This window comes from Prosopis cineraria, unplaced genomic scaffold, assembly GCF_029017545.1.
Source record: "Prosopis cineraria cultivar Desert tree isolate PC_DT_omini unplaced genomic scaffold, ASM2901754v1 PC10, whole genome shotgun sequence".
NCBI classification, from domain to species: domain Eukaryota; kingdom Viridiplantae; phylum Streptophyta; class Magnoliopsida; order Fabales; family Fabaceae; genus Prosopis; species Prosopis cineraria.
This window is the reverse complement of record NW_026555341.1, coordinates 7,682,713-7,696,334: the sequence shown is the minus strand read 5'-3', so window position 1 is coordinate 7,696,334 and position 13,622 is coordinate 7,682,713. Positions and strand designations below refer to the sequence as shown.

Genomic DNA, 13,622 nt, shown 5'->3' with positions numbered 1-13,622 from the left:
TGCCTCAACCACTACTATTGTCCTGATCACAGGTTATGTGATTCACCTTTTCCCAAGAGCTATATGCGTCAGTAACACAGTAGAAACCGCCCCTTTTGCAAATGGCCCATATGGCTCTTAGTTTGTCTCCGTGATTTTCTTTGGTGTCTGAAGGACCTTTCATTTATTGCTTCTCGTTGGCATTCTGATGAGAATACTTGATTTTATACCATCCTCTTGGAAGCTTGTTGAACACCACCAGCAGCACCAGCCACAATGATAATAATACAAACCATACTGACACACAAGTATTAGGTGGTTGTCTGGTTTGATGTTCTCGTATCTTTTGTTTTATTGGTATTTTGAGGTTTGAGGTTAGATGGGGTCCCGTCCCTTTGGAATTGACTACACCAAATGGTGTTGCGAAAGGATTCAGTTCGCTTCATCATTTCCTTCACCATGAGCGGTGGCCATTCAACACCTCGCTAGAAGCACTAGTTTGACTGTCATTAATAAGCGTGACGATACGCATTAAGAGTTGCTTTCAGGATGAAGTTTTAAGAATACTATGATATTATTTGATCATGTATCTTGTCGCTTATTATAATTCCAATAACATCTTAGTTCACGCTTAATTTGATAGAAAGATTATTAAGAGAATAGGCTTGAGATAAAAAAAATAAAAATGTTTTTATTCACATGTTTAATTAGAATAAAGATGGTATAAAAATTAGGGGGGAAAGCCCCATGAAGCTTGGTTGGATCTGATTTGTTGAAAGGATGGAGGGCACAATGGTAAATACAGTTATAAGAAAAATAAAAGAAACAACGTTCTATCTACACAGCCATGGAAGGCAGGTTCCATTTAAAGCTGAAAACTTCTTCTTCTTCTTCTTTTTTAAAAAAAAAACACCTGTGTGCCAAATAAGCTTTTTGTGCCTTTCAATTACATTTTTTCCTTAGATAGCTCCCTCTCTGTTTGTTTGTTTTTTTTTTCTTTTTGCCCCTTCCTTCTAATTAGACAGCTTTTTTCATGCTGCCAACGGTCGTATTTTCAATTTAAAGCAAAGCTTCTCCCATAAGGAGAATCTAAACTCTACACAAGCTGCCAAGCAGGGCCACCTCAAACTGAAAAGTCTGAAGTTGAAACTTCAGAGTTCAAACCAGAGTTGGGGCTTGGGCGACAGAGAAAGCACAAATAAGAGAAGAAATCAAGAAACTACTGCAACTGGATAGCCCAATCTAAAGAGGTTATTCCTTTCTCTTACCTCTTCTTTTTCATAACTTCTTCACATGACCCAAGAAAAAGGGCTGTGAACAAAAGCCCAGAAAACTATGCTCTCACAAAAGAAAAGCCTTTTCAATGTCAAGATTTTGAAATTCACATTGCAATTTCATCAATCATATTGAACAATCACTTTAGGTGCATCACTGGTGCATTTCAAATTCATTGAAAAGTGGATATATGCATCATCAATCTCAATATAAATCTTATAAACACTAGGAAGTTAAACAATGCATATCAACTTACAATTTCTATCTTATAATACGCACCTGATCTATTGTTTGGGCTTTGCGAGGAGAACAAAGCCCACGTCTAATTTCTATAAGTTACAGGAGACTTAATTCAAATTCGCCGTTTGTCTGGGATTATCTCCTATTATTTACATTTATGTCACTCACACAATATTTAAATGGACTATTACCACATGCTTAAAAAGAATGCTGGGTGGTTTACATTCAGAGTCTTGTGCCTGTAAAAGTCAGTTGATGCAGATCAAGTGGAGGGGACAACAGAGAGGTCCAAGCGGCCTGTCCATTCTTCACCTGGCTTCAGCGTGATTGGTTTCTCAACTGCCGCACCATCAACACAAACCATCTGCTTGTATTCTTCATCCCCAAGATCCACCATCGTTTTTGACTTTTTCTCCCATGGATTCCAAACAACTGTGTGAAGTCAAATCTCATTTGGTTAATTTTTAGAGGTCTTGCAGTCAGAAAATGACAGAAAGCCATGTGCAATATTTACTACATAGATTTAGGATGCGAGTACTGGTAACAAAAGACCTTACCAATGTCTGGAAGTCCTTCCTTTCGTATCACAAATGTTCTCTTCCTTTCGTGATCTAGGACAGCGACCACGTTACATGAATCCAGATAGACGCGATCCACCTAAAACAGGGCGAATTAAGAATTTGGTGACCTAGACAAATCTTCAGCATTGGCAAACTATTGTTGACAATTTGAACTAAAATATCATCATGTGTCACCTCAGATTCAAATGTTAAAGCATCCCCTTGTTCTGTGAAGCGCTCTTTATTGCGTAGGTTGTCGAGGTAATCGAGAGTCTCCAACCCTTCTACCCTCACTTCACTGTCAATAATCAGGAAATGCTATGTTTATGGCCATAAGTGAGATGCTCATGAACTCATAAGTCTGGAGCGAATAGTGAATTTTTTATTATTACTTGCACATAATCTTATCTAAAGAAAAGTAGAGGGATTGCATGCAGACCTGATATCAGAGATAGAGAAGTATGTGTGATACGCAAAGGAGAAACTGAAAGGCTTGCTATTCACATTCCTGATGCGAGAAATTACAGTTAGGTTGCCATCCGCTGCCAAACACACCCTTAGGCGAACCTCAAAGCTGCAATTATATTCCATATCAGTATCTAAAATATAACTTTCAAATGACATGAGATGTGTGACTATCTCCATTAAGTGGAAGACCAAGGAGTGGATATGATATGAAGAACATGACACAGTTTCCTAAACCGCGTGATTAGTTAAAGAAGTCTCACTGAGCATGTCAAGAATTGAACTACAGCTACATGCCGTTGGCATTTTGTACAGTCAAGGCAACTATTTGCTTCTTTGATGCAATCTTACATGCATTTGGGGACAGAAAAACAAAGGGAATGTTCATGATCCATCAACAAATTAATCAGTTTATGGTTATTTCCTTCCAACTGATCCCTTAGTTATAAATTCTGACCCAAACTTGCAAGTTGAAAAGATGGCGATTTCAGCATACCTATGTGGCCATGTCTTAAGATCTTCATCAGATGGTTTGAGTAGCAAGTCAATATAGGATTTGCCATGGGAATCAGTACTTGGAAGTGGTGGAGGACTGTCATCAATAACCCACATCTTGTTCCTTGCAAATCCATGTTGCTCTAGTGTTCCACGGTTTCCAAACTGCAAAACATCAGCCGGAACCCTCTTCAAATATATACATGTCATTCAGTACTATAAGATATAATCTAACGAATTCAGAACTATACCTGGGGAAAACATATTGGAATTCCTCCTCGCACTGCTCTTGGAGGACTAAAGATTGCCTGATGGAAAAGAAACGCCATCAAGTTTCTAGAGTAGGTGAGACAAAAACCAAATTGATCTGGAAGACTCAATATAGTTATTTAATATTTACCTTACTACTGGTGAATAATAATTCTTCACCACGTTCAGTTTTCCATGAAAGTACCTGCCCTCCGTGCAAACTAACCTGAATAATTTAATCATGATTCATGAGTTAGCCTACATGCTTTGCATTTCTTAATGTTATTAACTATTTGTGAGAGGCAGAGAATCTAACCCTTGCCGAAGCTCCTCGATGGTTCCGAAGAACAACCTGGTCTACGCCATTCCTGTCCTTGGTAACTTCAACTCCAGCTCTGCCTTCCCTTTCTGCTCCAGAATGACTCATGCCGTCTCCACGATATCAGTTCAACACACAAGATATAGGATCTGTGTCTCTCTCCCTCTCTTACTAAGTACATCAAAACCGGATTCCCAGAAGCTGAAAAGAAAAGCAATTGGACTTTAAGAGAAACTGAGTTCAGCCGTCACGGTGAAGCGGGAGAAAACTCACGAGCTTCCCATGTGACCTTTCTCGTGAGTTGTGACCTACCAATTTTTCTCGTGAAATATGAAACTAAAAGCCTAACAAATACCAACTACCCCGATCTTTCCTTCAACATTATCCGATGACTATTCAGATAAAGCCTCTTCTCCTGTCGAACAGCGGTCAAACACAGACCCAGAAAGAAGATTTTTCCCAATTGGGAAACCTAAAAAAAATTAATAATAATAAAGCCAACTAGACGGTCGACAAAACCCCATTTCTCACTGTTACTAAATGGGGACCAAACACAAATTAAATTTTGGCTCACGGACAGAAAAATGGTAACTAGGTTTTGTTTTGGTGCGACCGTGTGGCAAAGTAGAGACTTTTCAGGCATGAATCATATATTTGAGGGAAGAAGGAAGCAGCGGGGTGACGGTGAAGGTGGTTTTGGGTTTCAACGACTGCTCTAGACACCAAATACGCACGCGAGAGTGAAATACCGGAATTAACGACCCAGTTACGCGCGAAATGGTCGTTTTCCTCTGCCCTTTCAGTAGACTTCATCACAGAATTCAAAGATTCAACTGGTCACCCACACCTGCCAAGTCAAGCCCAGGCCCTAGGCATGAAAATGGATCTAACTAAGAAGTTTGGCTAGGCCTAAGGGGCAATTTATCCATCAGATTGAGAATAGTCGGTGCCCTTTGCTTGGTCAACGACCATCAAATATAATTTTAATCAGGACTTTTTTGGTCTTTAATTTTAATCAAAATTTACCCAAAAACAAAAAAACGGAAATTCAACCTCTGATTGCACGAAGTCGGACCCACTAACAAACCTTTCACCAAAATTTTATCTTGCGGTTTTTAAATTTTTTTAAATGCCTGCCCATTTCATGCCATACTTTTTTGACCAACTCATGCCAACGACAAATGAACCATTGATTGCCGCTTAAAAAAACTAGTGGTTGCTCTTGCTAGTAGAGTTCGGGTCTTACTTGAATTATAAGGCCATGATTTACAATTTTCTTAAAAAAGTACGACCGCTTAATATATTTTTTTTAACAGAAAGTTATCAACACGATTATATAAAATTTTATAAAAGTGGACGTTATTTTTTTTGGTAGGTTTGTATATGTTTTAAAAAATACCCCTTTTGTTTTTCTCTGTAATTTTATTTTCCTGGCTTATTCAGAATAAGGTCGTAAATCAATAACAGCATCCACTCTTCTCGGCCCAGACATTGAAAAATGAGTACAGTAATTATATCGGTCTCGATTGAGTTCGACATGTATGGCACCCAAAGGAAACGAATGTCGTTTTTCTCTTGAAATAACAATAATGGAGACAGGATATAAAAAATAATAATAATAATAATACACACACACACACACACACACACACACAATAATGGAGACAGGTCTCTTTGCTCATGCAAGTAACAGATAACATTTGCCTCTCTCTAAAAGGGATGTTTCTCCTATCTTCCCATAATGGGCAAATAATGTGTGTAAGTGGTAAGAGAGCTATCTATAATACAAAATTATACGAAGAAGGTTTAAAAAAAAAAAACAGACAATATCCATACCAAAATCTCAAGACTGATTGAGAAATGGTGAGGAATGAGTTTGGAAGCATCAACTTAAAGATCTTTGATTTTCTTGGCCCTCGCCTTCACGCAGCAGAATCAACATCTGGCAAACACAGTTTGATGCAAGATAAAGGTCTTCCATTCACCATTACATCCCAGTATGTCACTAGTACTTTATTGACAGGTCATGCAGCTGCGCATGTAGACCCTAAATGACAGAAAACAATTAACGATGGTAATATCTCAGATTTCATAAGAAAGATTATTAATAAACTTGAAAAAGGTTTTAAACTTTTGAATCTACTCTATCTGAAAAATAATGATAATCTCGACAGTAAGCCTCCTTCAATAAGTTTGAAATAGATAATTGCATCCACCGAAAAAAGTGGTCATTGATGCGAACCAAAGTAATTTTTATTTCAAACATGCTAGACTTATGTGATGTGTTTCCTGTTAGAAATTGATCGTGAAGAAATCAATTCAGTCATATATCTAAACCAGGCCAATGTAAGACGGTTTCAAAGGTTTAATTTAACTCGTCTGATTTCTTCCAACTGAGGCATGAGTTATGTATGTAATATGGTTTCAAAGGTTTAATTTAACTCGTTTGATATCTTCCAACTAACAGTCAGTAAGGTTTAAAACGGTTGAGAGGTTTGGCAAAATTGTCTTTCTGATAGCAGTGGGGAGAAAATGAGACCTGATGACCATGAGGAGCAGCAAAACTTCCTTTCATGGATGTGCTTCACATCAAGTCCAATAAACCATGATCCAGCACTTACATCGTCATGTGCATATGTACGAAGAATATATCTACAAATAGAATATTTCCATTACACGATATTCATTACAAGCATAACCAAAAAAATGAGGAACAAATATGCAAAAGACTACCTGTTGGTTGACATAAACTGAGCCAATGATTTTGATATGACATAGATCTCACCTGAAGCATGTTGAAAGTATCTGCGTTGAAAGGACCAAAAGCATATAAATGACTGTTGGCACGCAGAGCAGAAATGGGATACAGAGTTTGGCAATGAGGATAGAGAAAGAGAGGAAGGCACAATCGCCATCATTTAAATGAAATAATTTTCTGAATTTATCTCCTTGATATACACAAAGCATATTTATATACAGGGAAATCAATTCAATTTTACAGGAGCAGAAGGGAGCAGATTAATAGAGCGATATCCACTGGTAATACTATATGGTTAAATCATTTTCAGCAGAAACAATCATTGTATAGCTTTGCGCCAGAACATTTATAGCACAGCCCAGCACACTGATGAGGTAAACCCTTGTATATGAAAAAACTAATTGAGGAAATTATATAATGGGGAAAAAACTTCATTCAGGTAACCATAATTCAGGTATGTTATTGTTTCCTGAATAATGAATTTGAGAAAGCTGCAAAATCAGAGATATTCTTCTCAAATGACAAATCAAGTCATAACACTCGCTAAATCATCCTGCACAGGAAAGTCATTGCTTTATATCCATGCTCTATCATTAGTAACAATTAATAAAAGAAGGTAATAGTACTCACGATTTTCCATCGCCAAATTTCCACCAATCTGGTTCATACCATTTATGTGTCCTATATATTTCAAAAAATTTCTGTAAAGAGAAGAAACTTCCAATATCATAGTAAATTAACTTTATCCACTTCAACATTATGATTAGACTTACGGCTCAGAAAACACTTCGCCTGATTTCATACAACCAACATAAACATTGGCCTTATCCAAATGAGAAGTTAACACTGCTCCAAGGGCATCTGTAAAGAAAGTTGTGACATGCATTCGTATCACAGCAGCGAATCATAAATCAATGAGCATCAAGTTCCGTGAAATTCAACAAAATTCTATAAAACAATAATTAACAATTTTTGTCCCTGTGAATACCTCAATATGAGATATTTTCATGTTGTTTTCATTTTCTAGACTTCAAAACAATTATAAAAATCCTTGAGAAGAAAAAATATGTTTCAAGATGCATGTGAATCATAGAAAATGTTAAGCTGACTATACAATTCTTCTATTTGAGTCCACCAACGGACTTAAAAACAAACTCTGGCAAGAATTCAATAAGCAGGAGTAGTGCAGGATAATCTCTTACAAACGTTTGAACCCTCCAATATTCAGTTAAAGATCTATAACCTCAAGATTTTAGACTTTGGTGAGGGAATTCAAATTTATTAATTTTATTTTTTTCTTTTCTTTAGGTGGGAAGGGGGTGTGGAAGGAATGTCTCAGACTTTGGCTTATCAGCAAATTTGCGGTGCCAATAATGTCATTTATATTTCTTACTGGAATGAATTACTTTGGGCCTTTAACGTCATATGGTTAATCAAACATATTTTCTAACAACTCAAAATCGCAGAATTTCTTGCATTCAGAAATAAAACTTAAAAAGAAGACCACATACCAAGATTGAGAAAGACATCATCGTTGACCTTGACATAAAATTCAGCATCCCAGTTGTCTACTGCATGAATGAAGAAGGATTTTATCTTTTTTGAGTGCTCCTCTGGTACCTCCACGTGGTTATCCTGGGTTAAAAATAAAAGCTAATGACATGGTGGCGTTGACTATTTTACATTCTTGAATATCAACTGAAGGTTCACAACCACACCATACACAATAGACATTTGACATTCTTAAATAATGAGCTGGAGGCATTTGCTCTTTTAGAATATCAACCAGAGCATACCATAAAAAAGTGAATTTACATACAGAAGTTAAAAGTCAATATTCGGGCACTCACTATGAAAAACATAATTCTCTTACAATGTAAAGTATATACAATGCATGCACTTGGAATGCACAATCAACTAAACTCCACTTGTTCAGACGGGAAAGGTTATGTTATATCTATTTCATGCCAAAATGTTGTTTACATGAAATTAACAAAACTTAGCATACCAGAATGATAAAGTCATTGGTGTGACTGCTCTCAATTTCAATTTCTTTGTCCAAACTGTCCCCATGATTTGCACTGCTAGGAAGGTAAATGTCCATTAAACCAAAAAAAGTTTTAAAAAGAAAAATCATTCGATATCATTTTGAATTTGAATAGCCAAAAACAGACCTTCTTCCAATTACAAATCGCACAACCATGCCCTTTTGATCAGTAAATTTTTTCATATTTGTGCCTGCAATTAAGGTGCCACCATGTCAGTCAGTTAACTTCTACCATAATCTGAGTCCCGACTCCTGACCACACTCGTTGAAAGAAGTGAAAGAATCCAATCAAATTTGCACATTGCACTTCCAATGAAACAAATCAAAGAAATAAATACGCTGTAACATACTACATCACACGATTAATAATGTCAGCAACTTAATAATGCATAGAACAAATTGGTCAAGCCCAAGCATTATTATTCCAAGTCCAACAATTGCACATTTTGAACAAAAGTATATTTGTGCATGAATCTATACAAAACATGCAGCTAAACAAATTGATGAAGGCCTTCATTTCATCAACTTAGAACAACATGACTTTTACTGAAGAGGCAAGACGTTTTAACTTTTCCCTTGTCATGGTTTTCACAGTGCAATATTTCGCATGTATGGGGAGTCCTAGCTAATAGTTTACTCTCATCCAAAATTCTCTGCATGCTTTTCTTTATCAAGCCAAATGGCTCATCCGGCATACGTCTTCAACACCATATCTGTTCACCCCTGGCTGTCAAAATATCTTATTTGAAATTGGTTTTCATCTGAGTAGTTTACAGTGACAAGACAACGATTCTCAGGCCAATCAATTGTCCATAACTCATCAGATGAAATGCTATGATTAATAAACGATAAAGAAAACCATGAACAATAACAGAAAAAATAAGTGTGCACAAATTCAGCGATGTTAATTATTACAATAACTGGATATGATACTAGTAAATTTAAGCCTGCACTGCAACCTCCTTGAGTATAGCATTAGCAGGTGTGCCACTGAATAATCAACGTGACCCCAAAAGGCCACAATACATTAGTCTTGCTGAAAAAAATAAACAACCAAGTAGAGCTACCTGTTGGCATCCATGCTTTACGAATAGCATCTCTGTTTTTCTTTCGGCCAAATGTTGTTATTATTCCTATAACTGAAAGAAGCCTCTTTGTTGACTGTCTCCCAGTCCCATCATTTACTGACAAGTGCTTTGAAACAAAGCCTTCCTGTCTAGCTGCAGCTAGTTCCATCTCAAGGGCGGCTAACGTCTTCTGTTGTTCCCTATAAATAAGGACTAGTGAGTATGTAACCAACTAATGGCCGGTCACTCTCTTCCATAATGAAGCTTCAACCCAAAATCATAACAATGCAATAACTACAAAGGTAATTTAAGATAGAAAAGGAGGGATGGAGACATTGGCTCCTAGCAATGTTACCTGCAGTTTATAATTTTAAGGGTGTCATCAACAGATATGGCAGAATGACCCTGAAATCGGATGAACTATACTGCCTCATTGATTTTCCTATGGATGATAATTAAAAATTAAAAACACACGCTTGCAATCACACACAAAGGCACATTTATGTTGAGCTAAATTCCCATACATGAACTTTATGACATGAGCATGATAAATTTAAGTAACATTGCACCTGACCAGTTCCTTTATCAAGCTTTTGAATTAAATGCACCCTGTTCTCCGCGTCCTGCCATATCCTGTCAATTTAAACATATATCAAAATTTTGTTACGCTAAAGCCAATTGCAGTCCGAAATAAACATTCAAAAGGCGTATGATGAAGAAAGTGTCAATTTTGATAGAGAAAAACTGACCGGCCGGCCACGTAAATAGTGGCCATGGTAGCTATCATAGCGAGCAACAAAGCGGATATTCGAGATCCGAAAGAATAACCAGATCGCCGGCTAGACATTTCTTCTTCAAGAGAAAGTCCGAAAATAAGCGTCAGAAAATCGTCATCAAAGTCTCTCTGCAACTACAACTTCACAACTTCTCAGATCTAGAAGAGCCACCGAAAGTGACAAATGAAGAAACTGAATTCTGGACCTTGACATGCGAACTCTGAAGACGTGATTACCAACTTGAATCTCAATAGGATTGTCGGCTTTAACAGAAGCCTGAGAAATGACTATCCTATACAAAATGTAAATGAATGCCCATTGGAAGGGAAAGAATCAAAGAACACAATAACAACAAATTAATTCATAGGTGTGGTGTGACGACTCTCAGTCTGGAAAGAGAAGTCCCTGTGTCTTTTCCCCCAGAAAATCCATGATCCATGCAATCTTATTTGGCTGTTTTTTTTTTTGTCAAAAAAAAATTCCCAGATGCTTTTTAATTTTAAAAAGCAACATTTTAAAAATATTACTTATAATTAAAATTAGATACATGAAGCCACACATTGAGCTAATTAATATGACATTTACCTAGTTGTGAGCCTGTTAACATGACCAAAATGTAAGTGACACAGCTATATATTAATATATTTACATATTTGAAAAATATATTGATGATGTTAATAGTTGTTTATGCCAATATATATGATGATTTTTTTGATAATGAAGTATATATAATTGGGGTTTTATAAATTGAGATGTTAGCAAAAGGCAGGGGGAAGTTATAACGGAAAACAAGAATTGGAAAGGGAAGGAATTTTTTTTTTTATGAAAGGACAAAAATACTCATCAGTTTTTTTTTTTTTTCCAGTAACACCCCATATTACTAAGCAGACAACGGTGGAAAAATGTCCATGATGTTTAATGCAACCGTGTCGAAACCGCTTGAGGAGCTCGACATTGACTATGAAACTAGATATGTAAGCAAACAATAGAAATTTTTTTGCTGATGTGGAGTGAAAATTCTGATCTAGGTTATATATTATATCCTAGTCAAATGGGCCCACGCATGTTCTTCGTCTTACTTAATCTCCTCGAACCCCAATCCTTATGGTCCTCCCCTCAGTCCTCTCAATCTCTCTCTCCCTCTCACCTATCATATGCTTCCATCAATTGAATCTCTGACCGACCAAGCAAGTCAATCAATTGAATTTCCAAGTGACACGGATTTGAGAAAGAGAGATGAATAACAAATCTCTCCGCCATTATTCTTGATGATGATGACAGCTTTAGAGAGAGATGAACAAGCAACTTTAGAGAAGGTCAATGACAGCTTCACCACCCCATGCGGCGACGAATCTTTCGGTTGAGTTATCGTTGGCTTAACTAGAGCTCCGCCACTGCATTGTCTGCGCTCTGCCTCTTCTTCGTCGTTCCAACTCTCCGATCGCGTTCAACAACAGTTTGTTTGCCCAAATTCTACTATTTTTATGATCATTCTTGGTCCGAATGATACCGATTGATCCGAGTTGGTCTGGGTATATTTATCTCAAATGCTATGGATTTCTTGGTTGTTGATCATATATGTTTTTGAATAGCTTTCGTAGTCTCTCCAGCAAAGGCTTCCAAGTGCTCTGCCTAGCCAATTCGTTGGTCTCTTAATCATCATCATCATCAATACTTAGTTTCTGTCCAATAGAAGATGGGAAGCAATCGAATTATTGAACAAATATCACTGAAAAAAGCGAGTTTTTGATTGGGAGGCAATCCTACAGTCCTATTACAAGCTCCCAAATCACTGTGTTCATTCTTAGGCAAAGACCATTGCACGTCGTCGTGGTTGTGGACACTCGAGTGGGAAGCACAATGGAAGGATGGAAGAGAAGGAGTGGAAGGAGACAGGGTGTGGTTGTGGCCGTAGATGGTGGGAGGTTTCAAAGGATGAAAGATGTGTTTGGTCGAGAATAGGGGGCAGGGGTTCGAGGGAGAGAATGAGAGGAGAGAAAAGGCATTATCTGGAACACGTGCAAGGGGAAGAAAAGTGAATGGCTGACAACACTTGGCGATGACTGTGAAGGATATAACAGATGTTTACTTCCTCAAATGATTTTGGCATGGTTACATTCGTTAAATGAATATTGGGAGTGCTTTTACACCATCCTTCACTTAATAGTACTGAATGTCTCCAAAAGAAAATTTCATAATTTTTTTTTGACCTTTTAAAAAAAAAAAAAAACTTTGATGATGTGCTTCTGTGGAGAAGCATCTCTTAGGTAGATTAAGCTTACAATGAAGTATTTAGGTGAATTAAAAAGATACATGGGTAAAGAAAATAAATAAATAACTAGACTCTGCATATTGTTTTCTATCAATATTTACAAGAAGTTGATGGACGAGATTATGAAGATGACAAGGTTTGAAACGGGAATGGAACTGGATAAGTATATAGGGATGGCTTTGGTTCACATCAAGGAAAAGAAATTTCAATTTTCCGTTGGAAACGGTGACGCTTGCAAAATCTGTCACTGAAACAAATCCTTGTGTATGCAAGAATGGCGAGCAAGCAAAAGTAGAAGTCTACGTACCTGCTTAGTTTTTAAAAGAATTTTTTGTTACAAGAGTTAGTTAGCTAAAAGTCTCTAGGTGGAAGGAAGAAATTTTTGCTTTTCAAGAAATATTATATTGATCACCAAATAGAATGGAGGCTCAAGGATTTTAAATCTTAAGAGGCTATGAATGAAAGTGTATAAATTGGAGCTGACGTGGAGTTCAAGAGTGAAGTGAAGTGATTTGCGGGAGTTGTTAAAACACAACGCAACAAATAAGAAGAGCTCCCTTAAATACTCTAAGTGTCATGGAATGTGTCTATGTCTCCACTATGGAGGGATATTAATAGATTGTGGGAATGTACCGAGCATTTTTCAGAGAAAGGAGTGGGGAATGGAGAGGATAGTCTATTCTGGAAGGATGTTTAGATAGAGAAGGAGACTAATAAATGATAGGTGATGTTAAAAATGAGACTGAGACATGAGGCAAAGCAAAGTTGAAATTGCATGCAACTCTGCACAGAAATGGGAAACATGCTTGCTAAGGAAATATGATACAGGAGGGGAATATATAAGATGAGAAGTGGAAGGAGGCACCGACAGATAAAGATGAGCACTTTGAAGCCTAATCTAGGAGTGAAGAGCTTCTGAGAGAGTGAGAGGATCAAATACCTCCTTAGGTCGGTGGCATTGTAAATCCATGCTTGCTAGATAGGGTTACGTGGTCAAGGTCTAATCAATATTGGTTGTGATCTTCTCCTATTGAGAGAAAAGTTCCATATTTGAAACCTGTTAATATATGACAAAGTTTATGATTTTTATGAGCTAAATTATAGTTTTATCTTCAAAGTA

At 37.1% G+C, this 13,622-nt stretch overlaps 2 protein-coding genes across 3 annotated transcripts; both read right to left on the bottom strand.

Annotated features, from left to right (window-relative positions):
• Nucleotides 1–1,383: 1,383 nt before the first annotated feature.
• On the bottom strand, nucleotides 1,384–4,438 carry LOC129322684 (putative glucose-6-phosphate 1-epimerase). The gene is made up of 8 exons (XM_054969014.1): nucleotides 3,580–4,438; nucleotides 3,415–3,489; nucleotides 3,266–3,322; nucleotides 3,016–3,179; nucleotides 2,494–2,628; nucleotides 2,250–2,352; nucleotides 2,052–2,151; nucleotides 1,384–1,926 (listed from the first exon to the last, which is right to left on the bottom strand). Exons 1-8 carry the CDS (start codon nucleotides 3,688–3,690, stop codon nucleotides 1,757–1,759), a joined length of 915 nt encoding a protein of 304 aa, XP_054824989.1. The 5' UTR covers nucleotides 3,691–4,438; the 3' UTR covers nucleotides 1,384–1,756.
• Nucleotides 4,439–5,238: 800 nt separating this feature from the next.
• Nucleotides 5,239–10,634, bottom strand: LOC129321722 (hydroxyproline O-galactosyltransferase HPGT1-like). 2 transcript variants are annotated; one of them, XM_054967612.1, is made up of 12 exons: nucleotides 10,204–10,634; nucleotides 10,024–10,087; nucleotides 9,810–9,859; nucleotides 9,455–9,654; nucleotides 8,515–8,578; nucleotides 8,349–8,421; nucleotides 7,852–7,975; nucleotides 7,114–7,201; nucleotides 6,971–7,021; nucleotides 6,316–6,387; nucleotides 6,122–6,234; nucleotides 5,239–5,629 (listed from the first exon to the last, which is right to left on the bottom strand). In XM_054967612.1, exons 1-12 carry the CDS (start codon nucleotides 10,299–10,301, stop codon nucleotides 5,607–5,609), a joined length of 1,020 nt encoding a protein of 339 aa, XP_054823587.1. In that variant the 5' UTR covers nucleotides 10,302–10,634; the 3' UTR covers nucleotides 5,239–5,606. The 2 variants fall into 2 exon arrangements, with proteins under 2 accessions (XP_054823587.1, XP_054823588.1); XM_054967613.1 differs by having other exon boundaries at nucleotides 5,239–5,524.
• Nucleotides 10,635–13,622: the final 2,988 nt, after the last annotated feature.

Bases quoted from the DNA above. Each gene is read 5' to 3' on its own strand.
- LOC129322684 (XM_054969014.1), bottom strand. From the start codon at position 3,690: ATGAGTCATTCTGGAGCAGAAAGGGAAGGCAGAGCTGGAGTTGAAGTT. The intron at 3,180-3,265 runs GTATAGTTCTGA...GATGTTTTGCAG, and splicing joins TTCCAATATGTTTTCCCCAG to TTTGGAAACCGTGGAACACT. The intron at 2,353-2,493 runs GTCTGCATGCAA...GATTATTGACAG, and splicing joins TTCTCTATCTCTGATATCAG to TGAAGTGAGGGTAGAAGGGT.
- LOC129321722 (XM_054967612.1), bottom strand. From the start codon at position 10,301: ATGTCTAGCCGGCGATCTGGTTATTCTTTCGGATCTCGAATATCCGCT. The intron at 6,388-6,970 runs GTGAGTACTATT...CTTTCAACGCAG, and splicing joins AAATTTGGCGATGGAAAATC to ATACTTTCAACATGCTTCAG. The intron at 6,235-6,315 runs GTAGTCTTTTGC...TTCTATTTGTAG, and splicing joins CAGTTTATGTCAACCAACAG to ATATATTCTTCGTACATATG.